Raw genomic sequence first — 23,180 nt, 5'->3', positions numbered from 1 at the left:
CTGAGCCCACTGTGCTCTCAGAACATTGGCAGCCAGTTACCTACCCTGCATATCCTGCAAGAGGAGATTCTTATCTGGGCAATGTTACTGACCTTAAAGTGGGAGCCTAAAGATACTAAATTAGGGTAAAGAGTTCAACTATGTCAATCATCAGTGAAATCCATGGTTCAACTTACATTTGCACAAAATCTGATTAATGTTTGTAATTGCCCCACTATTAAATATGAGCAGAGACCTAACAGTCACCAGATATATGAAACAATCATTTTGTATGAAATATAGACTCAAAATTATACATATAAAAAGAAACTAGGAATAAGTATAATGAAGAGAGAAGAAACACTTAAACCATGCTATCATTAATAATTTGAGAGAGCTAACATCATGTATTTATGGAACAATAAAAGGAATCTTTAAAACTTTAGAGAAAAAATAGTCTTGAAAATTAAAATTAGTATAGCAGAAAGAAAATCTTGGAATATAAGTGACAAAAAAATGAAATAAATGGATATAACTGAAAGTCAATAGAGGATAAAGTCAAGAAACTCCCCAAGAAAATAGAGAAAAAATACAGAGACAAGTAAAAGAGGAAATATGAAAGTATTAGGGAATCAGTCCAAGAAGCCCAACATCCAAATAATAAAAATTAAAACTCCAGAAATAAAATTACACTATTCTGGTCCAACATCCAGAATAATGAAATGAAAATGAAGAAAATGCCAGGGAGTAAATGATATAACAAGAAAATTTTCCTGAAGAACATGAGAGTCCAAATGGAAAAGGCCCAGCAAAAGGGATTGAAGCAAAACCATACTTAGGCAGATTCTTTTGAAATTTTTAGAACACTGGGGAAGAAGAGAATATCTTAAGGGTTTTAGGGAAATATTAGTTTCATACAAGGGCTTATAATTCATGATGCCATCAGACATCTCAATAGCAACACTGGAAATTATTTAATAGAAAAAAAAGAACAATGTCACTGAAATTCAGAAGGGAAATAATTTCTATAAGAGATCAAATAATTATGGGCAAAAGATTTATTTAAAGATATGCAAGGTCTCAAAAAGATTATCACCATATTTTCCTTCTCAGAAACTCCTAGACAACGTGCTTTATTAAAACAAAAGGAAAATAGAGAAAGAAGAAAACATATGTTCCACGAAACAAGGTTTCTACACCAAGTACAGAATCCGTAGAATGTTGATTAAGGGAGCTCCCAAGACAACAGCTGTACAGGAGACTGAAAGAACTTTATATAGTAGAGCAGTTCAGAATGTCTTGGTAGAGATTTCTTCAAGAAGAAAATTGATAGAATATCTAATCAGTTTGACAAATTAACAGGAAAGTATTTACATAACTGTGAAATTCTCTATGGCTAGATTTATAATAAGTACATACATAAATGAGCAAGGCAAAATCAAGACAATTATCAACTCTAGAAAGAAGAAGCTGTGAAGGTTGAGGAAATAGATCAAAATGCATGGAGTCCAATTGTGATAGAACTTAATGAAAATATTGATTGATAATTAACCTATTAAAATATGATATATCTCTATTGGTAATTTAACTATATAGTAAAGTGAATGTTATAGATACATAGTGGGTAGCAAAGGTTGAAATAAAACTAAATCTTCTATCACAGTGGAAAGCAAACAGATAATGCCACAAAATTGAAAATCAAGAAGCAATAAAAGACTGGTTAGGAATTTGCATGTAAATAACAATAGAATTATTCAGAAGTGTTGAAAGTCTTTGTCTCTGGGGAGAGAGTGAGGAGAGAGTAGGTAGTGGGGACTGTTGTTTATTGTATCAAGCCTTGTAGAAATTTCTTCACGTTAATATATATGTAGTATGGTTTTCTATTACATATGTTTACACCCACATATATTTATGTGTGTGTATATATGTATATGCATATATGTATACACACACATATACACAGATACTCTCATATAAGGAAGAAATTCCTTCTGAATTTCAAAGACATTATTTCCTATATGTATATATATGTGCACATATATGCACACTCCCAGAGAATAAAACTTAGGTGACAATCTTAATTTGGGGGACTGAGATTCTAACATTTATGATGGGAAATGTACATGTTAAGACACTTGTGAAGAAGATAACAAGAACTGAAGATCCTATATGATTGCAGGGCCCTGTAAAGACTTATGGGGGACAAAATTTTATACCTACGCCCCAGTGACAGGGAAGCTTGGCTGTGCATGGGGCTATGGACAGAGAAAAAGATATCCTGGGAGAAGTTGAAATTCCAAACCTAACATTATGCAGTTATGGGTATATTCTCCAAGATATCCTACAGAAAAATTCGTTTTAATTTGGTTCCTGATTAATGAAATCATGGTGAAACTGAAGAATGTTTAAATCAAAGAGAAAATACAAGTACTCTTCCCTCCAAAACACAGTAATTTGATACATAATAGATTTTTAATCAATATGAAAATCCAGAAGACAATTATAAAAAACGAGAAAAAATATTTCAGATGATCAAGAACTGAGATTTTTCCACCACAGATGTTTGCTTAAAAAACTATTGAGATATAGACTTAACCACTTTGGGACCAGCGTCTATTGTAGTCGACAGCCACAGATGAACACGCACAGAGACTTTAGCTGACAGCCATGATATGAAGGCGCATAGCCGAGCATTAACTTTAGCCAACAGCTGTGATGACTTTTCTAATTTTTCATTTATCAAAATAAAATTGTGAACATTGAAAAATAACGTAACAAAAACATGTATGTATATGCTACCTATTCTGATTTGCATTACAAGTAAAGCTGCCTGTAAAGTAAAACAAGCTTTCAGTGCTTTAACGTTTTCCTCATCACACAAGAGCAAAACGGTGTTGTCAATGCACACACAAACAATCATGTGGACTATGAGTGCTGGCTGTGAGCAAGGTTTCGTGGCCTGTGAGCACGGTACCAAAGTGGTTACTTACGAAAAAAAGAAAAAAGAATAAAAGAGTGAAATGCAAGAAGCTATGGTGAACAAAGACATCAGTACATTTATAGGTAAATACAAAAATGCATTGACTTAATAACAATTATTTGTTAGAACATTAAAAACACATATAATACTGTATAAAATAGCACAGACAACAGAAGATGTGAATTTAACATGCTCTAAGATATTTGTGTTGTTTGAAAGGAGAGTAGAGATGTTAACTTTAGATTTCACTGGGTCATGTATACAAACTTAAATATTAAGGGTTACTAAAATAATAGACAAGAAATATTTCTAAAAAGGCAAAGAAAATACAAAATCCAAGAGAAGGCAGAAAAAAAAGTTATTGTTAAGAGTGTGTGTATGTATATATGGTTTGTTATATTTATATAACATATGAAATATTTCTATGTAAATATTTAAGTATGCTTATAGTATGCATATACATACTCATTTTTATACACACACATGCTCATGGGAAGCATTCACACAAATTTCCAGATAGTGGTAGCTTGGAATAGTGTAGGGTTTAGAAGACAAGAGGTGGCTGTTTTAGCTATTTCTATACACTTTATTTCTTCAGCAATTCATGAGGCAAATGCAGCAAAATGTTACTGTATCATTTGTTTTAACCTTTAGGTCTGTGGTACCTCTGTATGAGGACACTTCCTATTTATTCGAAATACTTTATATTAATAATTATTTTTTCAAGTGTCCAGTGGACTTCTGATTATTTAGTTTGGCTTTCATTTTACCACTTTGCCATTCAGGTATTTCTCTGTGCGTGACTTCAAGTTTCCGCCTTCCTCCATACTTTCTTCATTTTAATTTGTCCTTGTCTTCACAGTGCTGACCACAGCTATTCCTCATGCACCTACCACCTTCCACCCAGCACTTCTCCAAATCACAGCAAGGATGCCCGTTGGACGAGGCATCCTGTAGATTTGAAACTATTGCACACAGTCGTTGAATATTTATGTTTATGCATCCAAATTGCCTGGGATGCACAGTTGTTGTAAAAGACAAAGATTCTCCATAGATTTTAGACTCCCAGGGGGTAGAGACTACATCTCATGTTTGTGGGTTTAATTAAAAAACCCACCAAACAACCTCTCTGTGAATCAGTTTCTTCAAGTGTAAAATGGGGATGATCTCTACTATGCACAGTTGTTCTGAGGATTCAAATAATGTGTGCAAGTTCTGAGGATCCAGATAATGTGTGTGTATTCTCTTTGAGCTAAACGATCTTCAGTTTCACCATGATTTCATTAGTCAGAAGCCAGGTAAAAAAAATATATATATTGCTTGACTATCTTGAAGAAGATATCCATAATTGCATGATGTTAGGTTTAGAGTTTCAAGTTCTCCCAGGATATCTTTTTACATGTGCTTGACCATGCAAGTGACTGACAATCCAGAGCTGGGAAAGGATAAATAGGAGTACGTATGTGATGCTTAACCATTTCGGTACGGTGCTCACCGACCAAGAAACCTTGCCCACAGCCGGCACTCATAGTCCGCACATAGTTTGCTGTGCATTGACGACGAATCCTATTTGCTCTTGTGTGATGAGGAAAGCTTCAAAGCACTGAAAGCTTGTTTTACTCTACAGGCAGCTTTACTCGTAATGTAAATCAGAATAGGCAACAGAAACATATATGTTTTCATTACGTTATTTTTAAATGTTCACAATTTTATTTTGATAAATGAAAAATTAGAAAAGTCATATCACAGCTGTGGGCTAAAGTCGCCGTGCGTTCATCTGTGGTTATCGACTGTAGTCAATGCTGGTACTGAAGTGGTTAATAAGCTAGGAGGACATAGTGGGCCCTACAGTATATCTTATCTACAGAATCTATTGGCATAAACTGCCCTGATATTCTGAAACAGCCATGATTTCAAGAAAATCTTACAAGGAAAGAAAAATTCCCAACTTGGAAAACAAACAAACAAACAAACAAACAAAAACTAACAATTCTACTAAATGATGAGGACCATTCTCTCTGAACTGCAGCACCTTAGCTTTTTAAATGAATTCTGTGAGGTGCCTGGGAGTTTGGCGAATTACATATCATAGAACTCATCTGATCCAAGATTAGAAACACATTTTTCTATGGAACACTCTCAGGTGAAGCAACTGAACACTTTATTAAAAGATGATTTGATATTTAAACAAAATTAGGAAAACTATGCACGTGTCTGCTCTACTTACTGTGGCTTTTAAAACAGAGTTCAGCAAAGAATACAACGGTCATGTTGCTTCTTCCAAGAAATGCAGGTCTCAGGTGTCTGCATTATTAAGTTCAGGTTCCATGCTGTTCAAGTATCTCACCAACAAGGAGCCAAAATAAAAGGAATTCTCAAGGAATGACTTGTGATGGATTGAATCAGGGTCTATCAGGAACTGAGTCTTATGATAAACAAACTGAACCAAGGAATGTAGATTATTAACTGTTGAAAAGTAGAAAAATGATGAGCACACTGTAAAAATTAAACCCAATCATGTTTCAAAAGTTTAATATAGTTTTTAAAAAACTGAACTTGCAGTGTTGAATACATGATTTTATATTTTTGTAACCTAAATGACCTTGTACATTTAAATAGTTTGCATGCCAGAAAATGCAATTAGTTTGATACTAATTTAAATATGTACAATAAAATTCAAGCATAAATTCTGAAGTAGAGCTCATAGACATGCTGTGCAGTCAAGCGGAACCCTCTTTATTATATGGAATGGCAGAAATTTTCATAATACAAATAGAATGTAAGTCATCTTCTCATGACTTCAGTTTTCCTCCCACAGAAATAATGCATTATGAGCCCATTCTGTCCAGACAAAAAGGTTCTTGAGTACTGACACAACTGAATGCTTTTTATAATACTTTAAGCCATATAGGGATGAATTTAAAACAGCATAGGAAGAATTTTTTCAGAAATAATTAATGATAAAATATCCTTATTTTTCATTTGGTATATATTTACAAAAGTGTATACACATATTGCTGAAAAGAATAAATATTTAAATTGAAGATAAATATTATCAAAATAATTGTATTTCTTTTATTTACATCATTTTGATAAATAGAATGAAATATTTTACTATAACAAGAGCTATGTCATGAAAATCCTATAAAAAGGGACTATAGTTTCCAATGGTTAAGTTATTCAGTTCAAAGATCACATAATGTTTTCCTTTTCAATAGCCACCACATCAGTGGGGTGAAAATTATCTTGGCTAAAATGGACTGTTAGTCTATTTGATTTGAGCTCTTACAACTTCCAGAAATGGAAATAGCAGAGGTTTATTTTTTTATTCATTCAATAAAATGCATAACTTTTCATTGCTGAGAGACATGTCATGTACATATTGAATATTACATAAAGACACTTTAGTAAGAAATCATCCAGGCTGAAATATATGAAACTGAGATGTTTTTTCTTATAATGATCAGTGTCAGAAAAGTCAGAAAAAGGAGAAGAAAAGCAATTCTTTATTTTTATCCAAATATATCAGACTTTATAATTTAGTTTCAACAAAAGCTTCACCATATATCATTCAAACCAGGACATTATAAGAATGAAAGGGAGTGCTACTAATAATTACATAGATACAACAGGTATAAACTGGAATATTTCTGGGTCAACTGGGACCTATGATAAACCTAGAAATAAGGGTTAAACTGCAATTACATGCAGAAATCATACCTTTCCCACACATATGTGGAAAAGACAAAAGAATACCATTCACTCAGACAGGTTAATTTTGGCAACAGTAGCTCTTTCTCATCATTCAGGTTTCTCTTTAAATATCACTCTCTCCCTAAGCCAACTACATCTGCTGAAATAATCAATTTATTCTTACTTCCACAGTCATTTTGCATCACGCTACCCTGTTTTCATTCTCTTAGTCGATATTTTGACTACCTGAAATGGACTCCTTTCTTTTTCGTTTGTCTCCTCCCCACTCTCCTTCTCGTATGCAGTGTTCCTGGTGAGCAGTGACCTCCTCTGACTTAGTCAAATCCAAATCCCCGGGAACTAAAAAATGCCTACGTCATAGAAGGCAGACAAAAATTGTGTTGAACGTGTGAACACGTTCGGAGAGTTTGTTTTTGGTTCCATCTTCTCCTTGGCACCAAAGACAATTTAAAATGACTCTCCAACTTAATTATGGCTCTGTTTATTTTTAAGTTGTTGGACTAAATGATCTATGCAGCTTTCCCCACTGCTGATAAACATACAATGCCCTCTGGACCCCTTTCCCTCTCTGCCACTATTTTCCTTCCTGCATCTAGCAAGTAAGGGAGTTTGGTAATCAAGGGAAAGGGCAGCCCACTCTCTTCACAGTGGATGGATGCTCCAGTTTGATCATTTTGCCAGTAACAATTCCCTGGTATATGTTTGCACCTACAGAATTTGGTTGATACAGAGGTAGCCAGAAGGTATTAGTATAGTTAATGATAGAATTGTGAATGTGATAATTTGCCAATAATAAAATCATCACAGGATTCTGAAAAAACAGGAAACAATGGCAGCCCAAACCAGTGATTCATTATTTACATATTAATGAGAAATATTTTAATTCTGGGCAGACTTAGATGGTAATTCCCAAAGAAGTTGTATAGAAAATCCCACAATATTCTGATAAGGAACACTTCTAAATTTTCTTAAAAATTTCATCATTCCAAATCTTTATTTTGAAGGTCATCTACTGATCACTTTTGATTACTGCTAATGAGTCATAAATATCAGACTTCAGGGTTAGAAAACCATACTGCAAAAATTATTTGGGTAAGCCAGGGATCCAAGACACCAATAAAATCTGTGTTCAACAAAAACAACTGTGTGTAAGTTTTCTTCAATTCATTTAGTTTTAATTTCTCTCAGGTCTGTTCAAAACAATCCTCCTGAACTATATGAATGACAAACATGGGATAGGTTCCTCAGGTGAGGAAAAAGTCTATCCTATTACAACAAATGTCATAAACAAGAAAACAGAATAAAAAAGAGACTCAGTTAGACATACATATTTTAAGCATCATTATTTATCATCTGTTTCATTGTATTGTCATGTCTTCTGAAAGATAAATGATTGTTTTTTAAAATGGACAGAGCTTCCAGAAAAAGAATGAAAATGTTTCCAATTGACTCAGTTTGAAACAGGGACCATTAATTATGTAATTTCACATAGATTCTGATATATTCAATATAACTTGGCTACTGACTATTACAATGATTCAGCATTTGTTCAGAGCTCACATTTGTATTAGATGGTATACAAAACAAATTTCCATATTTTAATTAGTCCAGGAAAGGACCAACTCTCAAATTTATCAACATTTATTTCCCCATCACTACTAGCAACTTTTAAAAATCATAAAAAAATTTTCAATGATATACCATGACTGGTATGATCCAGAATTTACAAGTTAAACATATAATGGTTATATTTTTGCAGGGCCATAAATAGCACAAACTTGTGTGACTCTCATAGAAAATACAAGTGAAAACCTCCCAGGACCTTAACAGCAGAAAACATAAATCAGATTTTAAAATGACAAATAATTTAAGGCTAAAATATTTGGTATTAATAATTAATGCCAGTAGCCTCTCTATTCTAATAAAGTAAACATGCACAAGAACTACAACTTTGAACAAAACATCACAATTTTATCAGATATTTATGTATGTATGTGTGTGTATGTATATATATGTATATGTGTGTATACATACACACACACACATATATATATGTAGTTTTATCGCCCTGAAAGCTATCCACTCATGTTTGGCTTAATACATATATTAGAAATGTTGGGGAGAATACCTCCCTTTAAATATATATATTTTTTTTTCCAGAATATACAATATAAATATGCCATATATAAATCATGCCATAAAACTAAATGCAAAATTTGCACATTATTGCATGCTTGATGTGATAATACATGCCCATTAATAACTGCCTTATAATATCCTCCCTTCATAACCTTTGTTTTCTGCCTATTAAGCGATGTTTGGGAAGGAAAGGTTCTCAAATATGCTTATAGGACTGGGAGAAAAATGTACCTTCAGATTCCTTAGGGAGGATTACCTCATCAGCCAAATATTGGACTATTACTAAATCAAACATTAAATAATGCCTAAAGGGGGTGTTTTGTTATGTGAAGCGATCAGAGTTCATTTTTCTTAATTTGGCTGGGAGATTCCCTTCCATTCTAGCTGCTCCTCCAGCCATCTTTTGAAGCTTTGGTGGCAGATCAGCCACAGACTGGCTCATGGGATCAGACAACATCTTGGTAGTTTTAGAAACCAGTTTTTCTTCTGAGTTGCCAGGAACTGAACTTATTCGTTGAAGTTTCATGGGCAAATCTCCCAAACTGTAGGCTTTTTCTGAAGTTGTAGAACTCATCCTCAAGAGTTTTTTTGGAAAGTCTTCTCTTCCAGTAATTTTCTGCAGCTTAGATGGAAGTTTTGTACTAATGTCATCTAGTCCATCTAAGCATTCCACAGAATTGTGTCTTTCTTTGCTGTTAGTTATGGCTGGTGCTATTAAAGGGGACGACATAAGAAGCATTTCTTCCTGCTCTTTCACACTGTAAGGTGGGGTGGGGACTTCAAATGTTGCATGGAACTGGGAGTAATCAACTTTAAAGAATCCTTCTTCTAAGGAAATTACAGGAAAAAAACGATGACCCCAGAGAACTTCATCTTCTGTGTACGATGTCCGAGCTTGACAAGTCATCCCTATAAGCAAAAAGAAAACCCTTAATAAATTTTGCATAGTGGAAGCAAATGTAAAGCCAGTTTGATGTAAAGAATTCATCTTGCTTTCTTAAATCATTTTTGGAGTATTTATCTGAGTAGAATGAATAATAGAACAGGTTAAAAGACTTACTATAGGTTAATAGTTTTGATATATATGTTTTCTTCCAATAAAAACACACAGAGTGCTGATACTGTTTATGTTTGAAGGCTAATGTATCATAATATAATTATGATCCATAAACCAAGGCAAAAATGGCACATATTATTTCAAAACTGTGTGTCCTTATAAGGATATAGGTGAAGAAATTATGTAATTATTTCAAATGATTTAAGAAGCAATGTCATATATGAAACAAACCTGATTTTGAATCCAAACTTTACCAATGTGTAAAGTTAGGACAGATACGTAACTGAGTATCATTTTCCTCTTCTGTAGAGTAAAGCATGGAAAACAACATTTGTCTCATAGGACTGTGGTGAACATGAAATAAAATAATATATATGGAAATATTAAATGGGTCATATAATTTCTACAGGTAGTTGGCTCTTAACAAAATGAGAACTCACTTTTTTCTCTTCATACAGTGAAAGCTTGCTACAGGAGGTAGGAGGACCAATGATAATTCTCCCAAGTATTTGATAAAGAATAAAAGGTGAAAATATTTGCATGTTGGATAATAGAAAGTCATTGCCATTCTACCCTTTTGGACCTATAAGGCCAGAATAAATTTGCTCAAGTTTTAGAAATCCATATACTACAATCAGTAATCTGGGCAATGTGATATATCAAGTTCCATTCTTTCTCTAGAAATATCTGGAACTGGATGCTGTATATCAGATGTAAAATTTTGCAATTTATATATTATGTTGCTTGGATGTCATTTGCCTCAAGATACTCTGATTTACTCAATTTTGTTCTCTTCATTAGTCATTTATTTTGATTGAGTTCCTATCAAATCAGTCAAGCTCTGAATATTCATTTTGTGAAGACTGGAAGTACATGAATAAATTAAAACCATATATCAAGTTCCTGTCTTATATTAATCAAAAGACACAATTTGCTGTAAGTAGTAAAATCCACCGCTTTCCTCTACCTTTACTATCAGACTTCTATTAAAGGCTATTAAAATGTAAAATGATGAATTTTAAAAAATCATCCCTTCAATAATTAAGTATCATTTAGATAGGTAATGATAATCGTTTCAATTCATTTCAATTCTCCCTCATCACATTCTAAGTAATTTCTATTGTTTTTAAGTCTGGAAGAGTTCAGATAAAGTGATATTCTGCCTTTTTTCTCCCTGACTAGTAATCACACATACAATATGTACAGAGAATTAGGATAAAATGCATAATTAAAAAGCCACGTTGAAGATAAATTAAATCCTTCACTGAGTCCTTCCGAAATCTTGCCTTATGAATAATATCACTTATGTATTACCAGGGAATTAGTTATCACTATATACCATCTTTTTCAAGACAGTTTTCAAAGAAGCTTACATAGGAAATAAATGCCTATTATATGACAAGTGCTATGTTAGGCGCTCTATCTCTCTCTTTTTTTCCTAATCCCCAATATGGTCCTGTTAGGAAGATATTCTTATGTCCATTTTAAAGATAAGGAATCTAGTATTGAGAGAGGTTAAGTCTCTTGAAAGTGTATGTACCAAAGCTATAAATATTAACCTAGTAAGCTGTAAAGAAAAGATGTCAGTATTATTCTAGTTTCTGTGTTGTGATTTGTTTTGTTGTTTTACTTTGCAATGATGCCCCTAATAGATAGGAACCCGATTCCAAACAATTTATCACTTTATCTCTGTAATGGTGCAACTGTGACAGTGACTAAAATATCAGTGTTTACAATCAATCTGTCAGGAAAAGCCCCCAGAAACATTTATGTATAAAGATAATGAAATTACTTTAAAAATTAATTTGCAAGTTATATAGACACACATATAGCAGCATTTTGTAGTTTCCAATAATTTTATAATCTCTAAATATTTCACAAGAGAAATTTGCAGATTATCATTTAATCAGAAAAGGTCAAAATGCATTTCCTGATATATTTACTTCATTTTATTTTGAGAAATTTAAAGATATAGAAAAATATTTAGACTAAAAAGCAAATATTCAATGTTCCTATCCATTAAGATAAGAAATAATAAAATAAATAATGATAAAATATCTTTTAATTTCTTCCTAAAAGCAACCACTCTCCTAATTTCTTTATGTATCATTCTCTATGTAAATTTCAGTCTGGGACATTAATTTAAAAGATCATAAATGTATGTTTTATTAAGTGTAGTACTTCCTTATAACCTTGTTTTAATTAAAAAAAAAACTTAGACTATTGACAATTGATGGCAGGCAGAATTATCCTAAGTAAGTACACACTCAATATAATTCAATGTTTTGAAATATAAGGTAAGTTTGTAGGTTTGTCTTTTGGTTAATATAAATGCATGTATATATTGAGTTACAATAAATTCAGATCACGAACTTTGTTCGATTATTTCTAACACAATAAATATTGAAACAAAATTTGGTGACTATCATCATCTTAGCCCATTTCATTTTGGTGATTTTTTTTTACATTAGAAAAAGAATATAAAATGTAAAATCAAAATTCTGTCCCCCACTTTAACCATTACAACATACCATGTTGCTGATCACCTTGAGTCATTTCCTATAGGGTTGGCAGAAGCCATGGAAAAGAACTAGAGACACTTAAATGAAGAAAAAATGGAGGAGGAATAAAATCTTACACAATTTTAACTTTAGGGAAACAGGCCATCAATTAGTAAGGTACCTCAGGTGCTATTACCTCTATAGTAGAAATAGGCATTCAATTGTTTGTTCACATTAAAATACCCATAAACATTGTTATTGAAATGCCAGTGCATGATTTTGACTGAAAAGGAAGGTAGGGATTCTACTCCACTATAAAAAATTAACTTTCCTTCTTTTCACAGCAAACTAATATATACATGAGGCAAAATCATTATATAATTACAAAGTTTATGAATGTGGCTGTCAATACCACTACTAAATAGCTTGTGAAAATTACCTAAAGCTCTCTGGGCCGGTTTTCTGTTTTATAAACTAGAGGCAACATCCCCTCTCCATTGAGCCTGGTGAGAGTTTGAAAGTGAAAGGCACAGAACTCTGTTTGGTGTTTAGGCAATACCCATTAATGACTGCTGTTCTTATTGTTCCATAGTTACCACCTGCATTTCCTGATTTTCCTGAAAATTAGTGACAATACATTAATATAAATGGGGAACTTTTACATATTAGTCATTTATTCCATATTACTGATATACAAAATTAAATATAAAAGTCACTGGGTATGAAATAATAATTTTTTTAGATATTTTCAGATAAATATTCAAAATATTTTAAAATATAGGAAAAGTTACATTATTCATATTCCCAACTTTGAGAGTTTCTCAACATTTTCCACTGCAGTATCCCGAATAGCAGAGGAGACTAAGTGTAGAAACTTGAAGAAACTATTAAAAAGTCTTGCAGCAAGCTAGATGGATAAAACTAATTGTAATATTTTAGAGTACTGGGTTGATTGTACCAAGAACATTGGCCAGCACTTTAACACTTGTTTGTTCTTCTGCTTTTCCTTTCACACTTTCATAAAATGTAGTTACACAACAAATATTTCTAATCCACAAATATCATGGTTTTAAAATCTGGTTTCATCTCAGGATCTTATTAATTAACAAGCAATATATGGGTAATGATACTGATGATTTATAAATTGGACACAGGAAAATGTCTATGATTGTCAATCTGCAGATTAGACAATGAACTAAGATAAGATATAATTGAGAGACTACTTCTTTTTGCAAAAGTTATCCCAAAATGGTGTTGAAAAAAATAAAAATGCAAATTTCAATTGAGAAGCTTTAAAGTAGATATAATTATGTTTTCTAAGAACATGCATGTATCATAGCATTCTTGCTTCTATAATGCTTTATCTTCTCTTCCTCTAATTTTCTTCCTCTAATTCAAATTATTTTAAAATAATCCATGCTTGAATTGCAAATGTCATCTGAATTAAAATAAATGCAAATGAATACCATTATCCAAAGGGTACTATGCGATTGATTGCACCCCTTAGCCAGCAACAGGACTGTTTGCATGTTTTAACCAGATTCTGGGCTTGAACAAATGTGGTGAAGATCAACAGGAGCTCATCTCTGTGGAAACTGGCAAAGCAACAGATGCTGCTACTGGAAATAGCTGGAACTTTTGAATCTTTAGATAAAAAACATTTTGTGAAAAAAAAAATAAAGATTTATTCTGTGCACTGATTCACAGAATTTAAAAGGGTATATGTTATTGTTTAATGTAATTGATTCCAGTGTCAGTATGTCTATTTAAAATGGTAGAGGAAATGTAGTCTAACCTCTTTATTTTTGACATTTCCCTTTCCTGCTTCTGCCTTTACATCACCCTGAGTTCATCCTTTTAACTGAATTGAATGTTCATTCAAAGAACAGGTCTGAAAGGTTTTTAAGTGAAAATGACAAAGTGAGTTGTTATTTGACGAGACCTTAATTCAACTTTCAGAATACCTCTAAATCAGTTATTTTCCATTATTTCTCCTGACCAGAGGTGACGGCAGTGTCACTCACACAAAGTGGGCATGATATGGTTAAAGACAGTATAACCACAGGCCAAGGGCAGGGTGTCTGGAGGCTATGACACAGAAAATATCACACAATCAATAACTTCAGCACAGCAGCAGCTTTATTTAAACCTTATCAAATATAGAAGCTGCTTTGAGGGGGTGGGTGAGGAGACAGGGAAAGAATAGAGAGAGGGAGAAGGACAGGGAGGAGAAGAACCAGAGAGAGGAAAAGAGAGAGGGAGAAGAAGAGGGAAAGGGGAAGATGGGGGCGGTAGGGGTAGAGCATCCTCCTGTAATGGCTGCTGTGTCTTATCACACATGCATTAAACAAAACCAAAAAAAAAAAAAAAAAAAAAAAAGGAGCAACTCTCCTTCAGGTAAGCCATGTCATAATAATCTATATAAGGTTATGTGCCGAGAATCTCTCTAAGCATTTTTCACATGTTGGCTTTATCCTCACAGCTCTCTGAGGAAGGTGCTGGTATCCCTCTTCCTATTTTCTAGAGGTAGAAACTGAGTCACAGAGGGCTACAAGATAGTAATATCACATAGAGGTGATGAAGCTGGATTTTGAATTCAAGAAATTGAGCTTGAAAATTCATGCTCTTAATCCCTATGTATGCTGTATACCGCCCCTCTGTAAAGTTGTAACTACATAGTCAAAAGAAGGAATGAGAGGGAATTCAGCATTAGGAATATAGTTGATTAATATTAAGTTAAAGTGTTAACTTTAGGGCACAAGAGCATCAAGTCTGTGATTTTTGCGGTCAGGATGACCAGATTTGCTATAGTAAAGACAAAAAGCATGAAAGAAATGACTGCTTTTATAGTGATGAACACCAGAGGCACTTTGTACAACTTCTTGAAGTAAGTACTCTGGTGCCAGACAACACTCGGGCCACTTCCCAGCTCTATTGCCTGTGCTGTTTAACTTTGGGAAGGTGTCTTTGCCTCTCTAAACCTCAGCTGTTCTAATCCTTAAAATAATAATGATAGTACATATGTCCCACGATCTTTGGTATAATTTTATGAGATATTGTATGCAATATAGTTAGCAATGCCAATACCTATTAGCTATTATATTTATTGTAGTTATTATCTGTAGAAAAACTATGGGAAATCAAAAGGATCCGTGGACTTTTAAGAAATAATGAATGAGTCATCTTCCTACTGGACAGGAAAAACAATTTTCTTATGTTCCCCTGACTGTTGTTTAAGTGTTAATTATTAACAGTAAAAATAATAGTGACAAAGTTAATTAAATATTAGGTACTTAACCATATGTCAAATATGGTATAGATATTATATATTCTATCTCATTATATCATCATAACAACACTGTAAATCAGATTTTATTATTTCCATATTTCAGGGAGAACTCTGGAGCTTGAAAAGTCAAGGAACAGAGAGTAAGCACAGAGCTAAGTCCAGAACCCACACTGATTCCCAAACCTAAGCTCTTAACCAATAACTTCACTATCTAATGAAATCCTCAGTAAGAGCATATTAAAACCTAATCTCAGAATTAAAAATTAGTATCATTTATACAAATATATATATATGTATGTGAGTATAGGTACGTATATATATATATTTGAGTTTATTGGTTAAGTAAATTGTATATTGTTCATTTCTAGTGTGGGTTCCATATTTCTCAACTATCTTCTTAAATAAACAAAACCTTTAAATATCACCAAAACAATTGAACCAAGAAGATTCAGCTTCTTGGTCAGCTAGACAATCCTAGCTGATATTCTGTTGTCCAAGGTAAGCAGGTCATGTCAGCCATAGAGATCATTTACATAGAGCATAAAACATGAATTTTTAAGGCAAAACTCACCTAAAATCAAACACTGAATCCCAACTACACCACTAATTAATGTGTGACCTTAAAAAAATTACTAAATCTTCTTAAGCTAAAATTTCGTTATCTGTAAATTGAGTCCCGCTCTGCTGATTTCACATGGATTACTGTGAGAATTAAATGAAAGTAAGTAACATATGTAAACTGCCTGCACAATAAATATTGGTCATTTTCTCTCAGATGAGTCTTTGGAATACAGGCTATATGACTACAGCTTTCATTCATTCACACACACACACACACACACACACACACACACAGAGAGAGAGAGAGAGAGAGAGGTTGAAAATTTAATCAAATAACACATTTTTCCTTAAATCTATCCATTTTGTCTATTTTTCCTTCAAATTGGCAGCTGTTTTTATAAATGAATCAGCTAGTAGCTTAATATGCAGAGCATGTTCTATATCACAAAGTAATTTCTTAGTCTACCCTACATATTGCTCTGAGAATTATTGAATAAGGACTGTAGCAGTTTCTTCTCTAGAGTACTTCCAAAGTTTCACCCATCCCCCAAGATGTAATAACTATAAGCCTTGCTTGGCATTCTCTGCATGTACTCTATTGTGTTGCACTGAGCTGAACCCAGATTTAAACTATAAACCTTCTGAGGAAGTTTATTATGTTTTTTTTTTCTTATCTTGTTTATAAAACCTAAAGACACTGTGTACACTACTGTTCAATACTACTAAGGTTACTGGCATCAGGCTCTTCTGGGATATAGGTTACAAAACTATTAAGAATACATAAATTGCTTCCAGAAACTGCAGTTTTCAAATAGATGGAATCCTTTTAAAGCTTAACATATTCTGCTCAAGACAGACTTTTAGAAAGGAACAGAAGTTTCTGGCATGCACTCAATGCAGTATTATCCTCTATTATTTACAAGTACTTGGTCTTAAAATGTGTTCTCAGACATCAGTTTGACATTATTGTTCAAGGTAGGTCAAAGAATTATAGAAAAAAAATTAAAAAAAAAGAAGAGAAGCCCAATTATATTTGTTAGAATATAAAGTTTCAGTAAGACATTTACCAAAAAATATTTCAAATATAATACTTTAGCTTTCTAAGTTCCCAGAACAAAAGAAAAAAACAGATTTTTAATAATGATCAATCTAACAAAATGTTAGACTTTCAAAAAAGAATGTAAGTACAGATGCTAAGGATCAAAGACAAGGGAATATTAAACAAAAGAATAATGGGCTTTCCATATAAACTTGAGATTTTTCTTGTTTGACCATTCATTACTAGCAGGACATTGGGCATGTTATTTAAATTATCTGAACCTTGAGTGCTATAAACTATGGAAAATAATAAGGGATAATATTTTCTAATTTATAAGGTTTTTGTGACTATAAATGATATAACCTATTTATGGGCCTACCATATTACCTGGTAAATAATAAAAGTTTAATCATTGGTGGCAAATATGAATCATTATTATTAAGGTTCCAATTAATTTGAAGGTCAGTTTAGATATATTTTAACTGATTCTTTAGTTATTACCTTATTTCTCAGAAACAGCTCTATGCAATGGAAATAATTTTCACCTTGTTTATTTCTGGCAATTTGACATAGACCATGTTGCCTTTATTATCTGGAATATGAAGAAAGGCATATAAGGAACTGAGTCAAAGCCACTATCACTATCAGGCTGGCCTGCCCTGAACAAATATGACTCAACTTTGTAGTAGCAACTACTCTCTCCAACATACAATTAATTTCTCTACTGCATTGACAAAGCACTATTTTCAGCTCTTTACTTTTACTTTATATAGAAATATTAACTGAATTTGCCAAATTCACTTCCAACTGATTATCATTCCTTTAATCTAACCCAATGGAAATGTTTCAGTCTTACGACACCTTTTTCTCTGCTTTCTCTTTACGGTACCTATTAAATCATGTTTCATTGCATTGCCGATTATACAATGAAAACAGTAGCTACCTAAATCCATTCATTGTTAGCTTCCAAAAGGTCTTATCTATGTAGGTATAATAAATCCAATTGCTGTCGGAGGACATTTCATCTTGTAAGACTGACATCAGAAAATGTATTTTTGAGAAGCGAAATGTAACAAATTTGTAGCTTAAAAAACAACAAATGGAACATCTTTCAGGGGATGCTGAAATTTAATTATTTTAGAAAACATTATCCCTAGTCATAGGGAAGCCTTTTGAAAAATTATACGAAGCAAGAACATATATGTCAATTTTAATAAATGTTACAAGCGAATTACAAAAAAACCTCTGCTTTATATTGTCATGCTTTACAATGTGATGCTTATACAAAATAAATAAATGTAAACAAGAAAATAAAAATAAACTAAATTTTCTAGCATGTTTTTCTAGTTCCTTTAAATCTAGTTCTGAGTTCCCATTACAGTTTCATTTCTTAGAAATCCTTTATAACAATAACCACGATACAGAGTAAAAATATGTACCAGATCCTAAGTGTTTCTACGTATATTACTGCATAGTTCTGCCCACTGCCCTCTGTTCTTTTTCTCACGTGACTGATAAAGATATGGAAGTACAGGGAGGTGAAGCTGCTTGCCTAAAGTCAAATGACAAAGAGATGGATGTAGTCAAGATACAAACTTTAGTCCTCAATTCCATAGCCAGGCTTTTTACCTTCCATGCCACTCTGCTATTTTGTTTTTTTTGAATGACGTTTCCGCTAGATAAAAATGAGTGCCCTCCCCATTCATAGGACTTGATCAATGGTGTTTCAACTGCTTGGCATGTCCTTATCCATCTCTCTACCTACTGACATAATTCCTCACCTTCAAAGCTCAGATCAAATGCTTTTAATCTATGAAGTCTTTCCTGATTTCTCTATTTTAATTTATTGTATTTTAAATATGCCATATCGTCACACAGACACGTGCACACACATACACACATCCTCACCTACTAGGTGATGTAAATGTCTCAACATACATAGTTAAGTTCAATCATTAATATTTAACATTCGTTAATTTATTAAACATCTCCTTTCTGCCAGGCACTCTTCTAGGTACACAATTAAAGGTGCTTTTGGCAATGGAGGAAGGATAGACCTGCTCAACTTCCATTTTAAATCAAGTCTTGAAAGATGGATCATAGTTTGCTACATAGTTCATATCCACAAAGTTAAAAAACCCCATTCTGGAGTGAGGAAAGAACACATGCAAAGGCTTGACCAGTTCTACCTGTTCTAAGATACACTTCCTATTGGTTAATTCATTGCAGTTACAGATACATTTCAGATTAGAGTAAGCTTCTTAAGGGAGTGCTTATACATCTTATCCATCTCCTTACTCAACATCGTGCCAGGTATTAGATGATCAATGAATTCCTGAGGAGAGACAGCAAGTAGAAAGGAGGAAGGGGAAGAATGAGATGGTTAAAAATGTTAGCAGAGGTGAAGTCAACTTTTTGAATGGAACAGATCTTCCATTCCCATCACTGTACTATTCTACTTCACAACCAATACAGAGTGTCACTAACAAAAATGCAAAGGATATAATTATTAATGAAATAGATATATGCAATATGCCAGCCTGGATTATTTCCTATGCTTTTAAAGTGACAATATATGAATCAGTTCAACTCATGAACTCAAAAATTGACTTTGAAACATCTATACTAAGAGCTTCTTATATTGATAAGTGGGGGAGAAGAATATAAAATAAATTATATATAATCACTATTCAAATTATGAATCACTCATGCACAAAGAAGCAAGATATACTTGCTGATAAATCGCATTCAGTGATAACCAGTTGGTTTTTTTCTTACACCTTTATAAAATTAACCATAGCTACATGTGTATATAAATACATTTACTGGAGAGCTTGGCCCTTTCTACATTTAACCATTAAACTGTAGGATAATTACATTAATTGGACATTTCTGATACACTTGAACACTTGACCTCTATTGAATTTAAAGTTTTAGTGAAACTTCTATCTCTCATGCAACTGTATTTGATCATCTTATAAAATATAGTATATATTTTTTTACCTGACAATTTAAAACTTGTTTTCCCTAAACCCATGAATCTTACTTTTTATATAGGCTGCCACATCTTTTTTAATCACAAACTATAGCTATTTTTTAACATCTCCTTTGGCAGAAATTCAAATACATTGTGTTTGCTTGCAGGCTTAGAACAGAGCTTGAATAAATATTTGCAATTCAGCAGTTGTTCTGGTTCTATGCTTTGCAGTAAAAGGTCATAGAATTTTGCTTCTAATTTTGTTGTTATGCTATTTATAAAGACTAAATGAAAAATAAATTTCCCATAATTTTATGGAAACTATTTCTGAGTGCCTTTTATTTTTGTTGTGAAAATGCCACCTCACACTAATAATCACAAATATATGATGTTTTAGCACATATATTTTCAAAGGAAAAGGAATGTTTGGTTTGAACATGTATATACAAGTCTTATGAAGAAATTTAATTTTGTGCCATGACATACACTTAAAGTCAAATTATTAAACATTTCCCTAAACTACATGGTTTCTCATCTCCTTAGATACTATTATAATTCACTTTAATTTCATGAAAAAAATAGAAAACCACTTAAAGAAGTCAATGATATAAAAATACTGAGACAAATAGCATATAAGATACAAAAGTAACTAAAAAGTCAAAGATGCTGAGACAAATAGGATACAAATATAAGATACAGTGACTTCATTAAAATTGATATTTTCAGAAATGATAAATGACTTCTAAGTTTATGCTAAAATGTAGTTCAACTCCTATGGCAAGCTACATTTTTTCCCAGGTTTTAAAGTGAAAATATGATCTATCTACAAGCATTTTGTTAATATAGTGAGCCAAGGGTACTAGAGGTAAAATTCTCAAATAGTCTGGGGACCTTTTAGGGGAATTTTATCATATATATATATTTGCAGAATGTTTTGACATCTATGAATAGAATTATCCATATTATATAAATGATGCTAATATATCCAATAAATAAAATATTCAAAGGCTTGTTAAAATTGCAAAAATAATTAAGGCCTAAACAAGGAAGAGAGAGAGAGAAAGGAGGAAGATCAGGGAATTTAATCCACCTGTAATATTAGAAATCAAGCTCTCTGGCCATATCTCAACTTAGAAATCACTAGATAGAAATAATAATTGGACAATAAAAGGTTTATGCTGTGGCCATACATATCCGTAGGTATTAAATTATGTTATTCAGAATCAGAAACTAAATTTTTACACATTCTGACAATTTTAATATCCTTTGAGCTAGTGGTATACATCCTTAAGTGTATCATTTTCTGAACAACAAAAAGATAAGATTTTGAAAATAATTTAATGCCATGCAGCTATTTTATTTCAAGTAATATTTTATTACTTGAATTTAACAATTCTGCCTAATAAACATTTAAAAAGTTAACAAGGTATTATTCCAATTAACCTGAAAAATTAACTGTTTGATTAAATCCTCTCTTATACATAAGTACCAAAACTATCCTAAGACTATTTCTTTCTCTATCTCACATATTTGCTTTAAAAAATTTTAGAGGATAGAAAAGTGACAGAAATTTGTTTGCATTTAGGAGATGAATAAAGAATACGAAAAATATATAAGCCAAATCAAAACGAAGAATATTGGAGGTATTGATATTTTTAAAAGATTGGAAGGGAAGCTGGTTGAGGGACTGGAGAGGAGTGAGTTATGTTTTATTAATAGGTATGTTATTAAGAAGTAATGTAGATAATCCATAACAATTTCATCTAATGTTTACTGCATATATATTGTATGCTAGCTTCTATGCTGAAAAGTTTAAATTATTTATTTTCAAAATCCCAGTAATATAATTTTCTTTTTCAAATGAAAAATCTATACCTAAAAATAAATGGGCAAAAGATGTGAATAGACAACTTACCAAAGAAGATATACAGATAACAAGTAATCATACAAAGATGCTCAACATAGTCAGTAAATAAAATACTAATGAGATGCTGGTCGTGGTGGCTCATGCCTGTAATCCTAGCACTCTGGCAGGCCCAGGCGGGAAGATCGCTCGAGGTCAGGAGTTTGAGACCAGCCTGAGCAAGAGTGAGACCCCATTTCTACTAAAAAATAGAAAGAAATTAATTGGCCAACTAAAAATATATAGAAAAAATGAGCCATGCATAGTGGGAAAAATTAGCCAAGCTTGGTGGCGCATGCCTGTAGTCCCAGCTACTCAGGAGGCTGAGGCAGAAGAACTGCTTGAGCCCAGGAGCTTGAGGTTGCTGTGAGCTAGGCTGATGCCACCATAGCACTCTAGTCTGGTCAACAGAGTGAGACTCTGTCTCAAAAAATAATAATAATAATAATAATAATAATAATAACAACACCAATGAGATACCACTACATACCTATTAGGATGGCTAAAATCCAAAATTTTCACACCACCAAATAGTGGTAAGAATGTAGAATAAGAATGTAGAAACTTTTATTCACTGCCAGTAGGAATGCACAATGGCACAGCCACTCTGGGAGACAGTTTGCCAGTTTCTTATAAAACTAAACATATTCTAAACATATAAGCCAGCAATCATACTCCTTTATATTCACCCAAATGAATGGAGCATTCTTTTGTCGATGTAAAAATCTATACAGGAATGTTTGTAGCAGCTACATTCATAATTGCTAAAACTTGGAAGCAATCAAGATGTCTTTCAGCAGGTGAATGGAGAAACTGTGGTACATCCAAACAAAGGAATATTATTTAGTGATAAAAAGAAATGAGCTATTAAGCCACTAAAAGACATGAAGGAACATCGAATGCATATTACTAATTGAAAGAAGCCAATTGAAATGGGCACATACTATATTATATCAATTATATAACATTCTGGAAAATGTAACTACGGAGACAGTTTGTACTGTTTCCATAGTTACAATTTCCAGAATGTTATATAATTAT

At 32.7% G+C, this 23,180-nt stretch overlaps 1 protein-coding gene across 2 annotated transcripts in view; it reads right to left on the bottom strand.

Moving 5' to 3' along the window:
• Nucleotides 1–3,328: 3,328 nt before the first annotated feature.
• Nucleotides 3,329–23,180, bottom strand: part of KCNJ3 (potassium inwardly rectifying channel subfamily J member 3) — a 157,465-nt gene continuing 137,613 nt past the window's right edge. The window contains exon 3 of one of the 2 annotated variants that reach the window (XM_012742737.3): nt 3,329–9,721. In XM_012742737.3, coding sequence (XP_012598191.1) covers nt 9,135–9,721 — 587 coding nt within the window. In that variant the 3' untranslated portion in view covers nt 3,329–9,134. The remainder of the gene's footprint in view (nt 9,722–23,180) is intronic. The other variant, XM_012742738.3, reaches the window with a different exon arrangement.

Source organism: Microcebus murinus, chromosome 8 (genome assembly GCF_040939455.1).
Source record: "Microcebus murinus isolate Inina chromosome 8, M.murinus_Inina_mat1.0, whole genome shotgun sequence".
NCBI classification, from domain to species: Eukaryota; Metazoa; Chordata; class Mammalia; order Primates; family Cheirogaleidae; genus Microcebus; species Microcebus murinus.
This window is presented reverse-complemented; position numbering and strand designations above follow the sequence as displayed.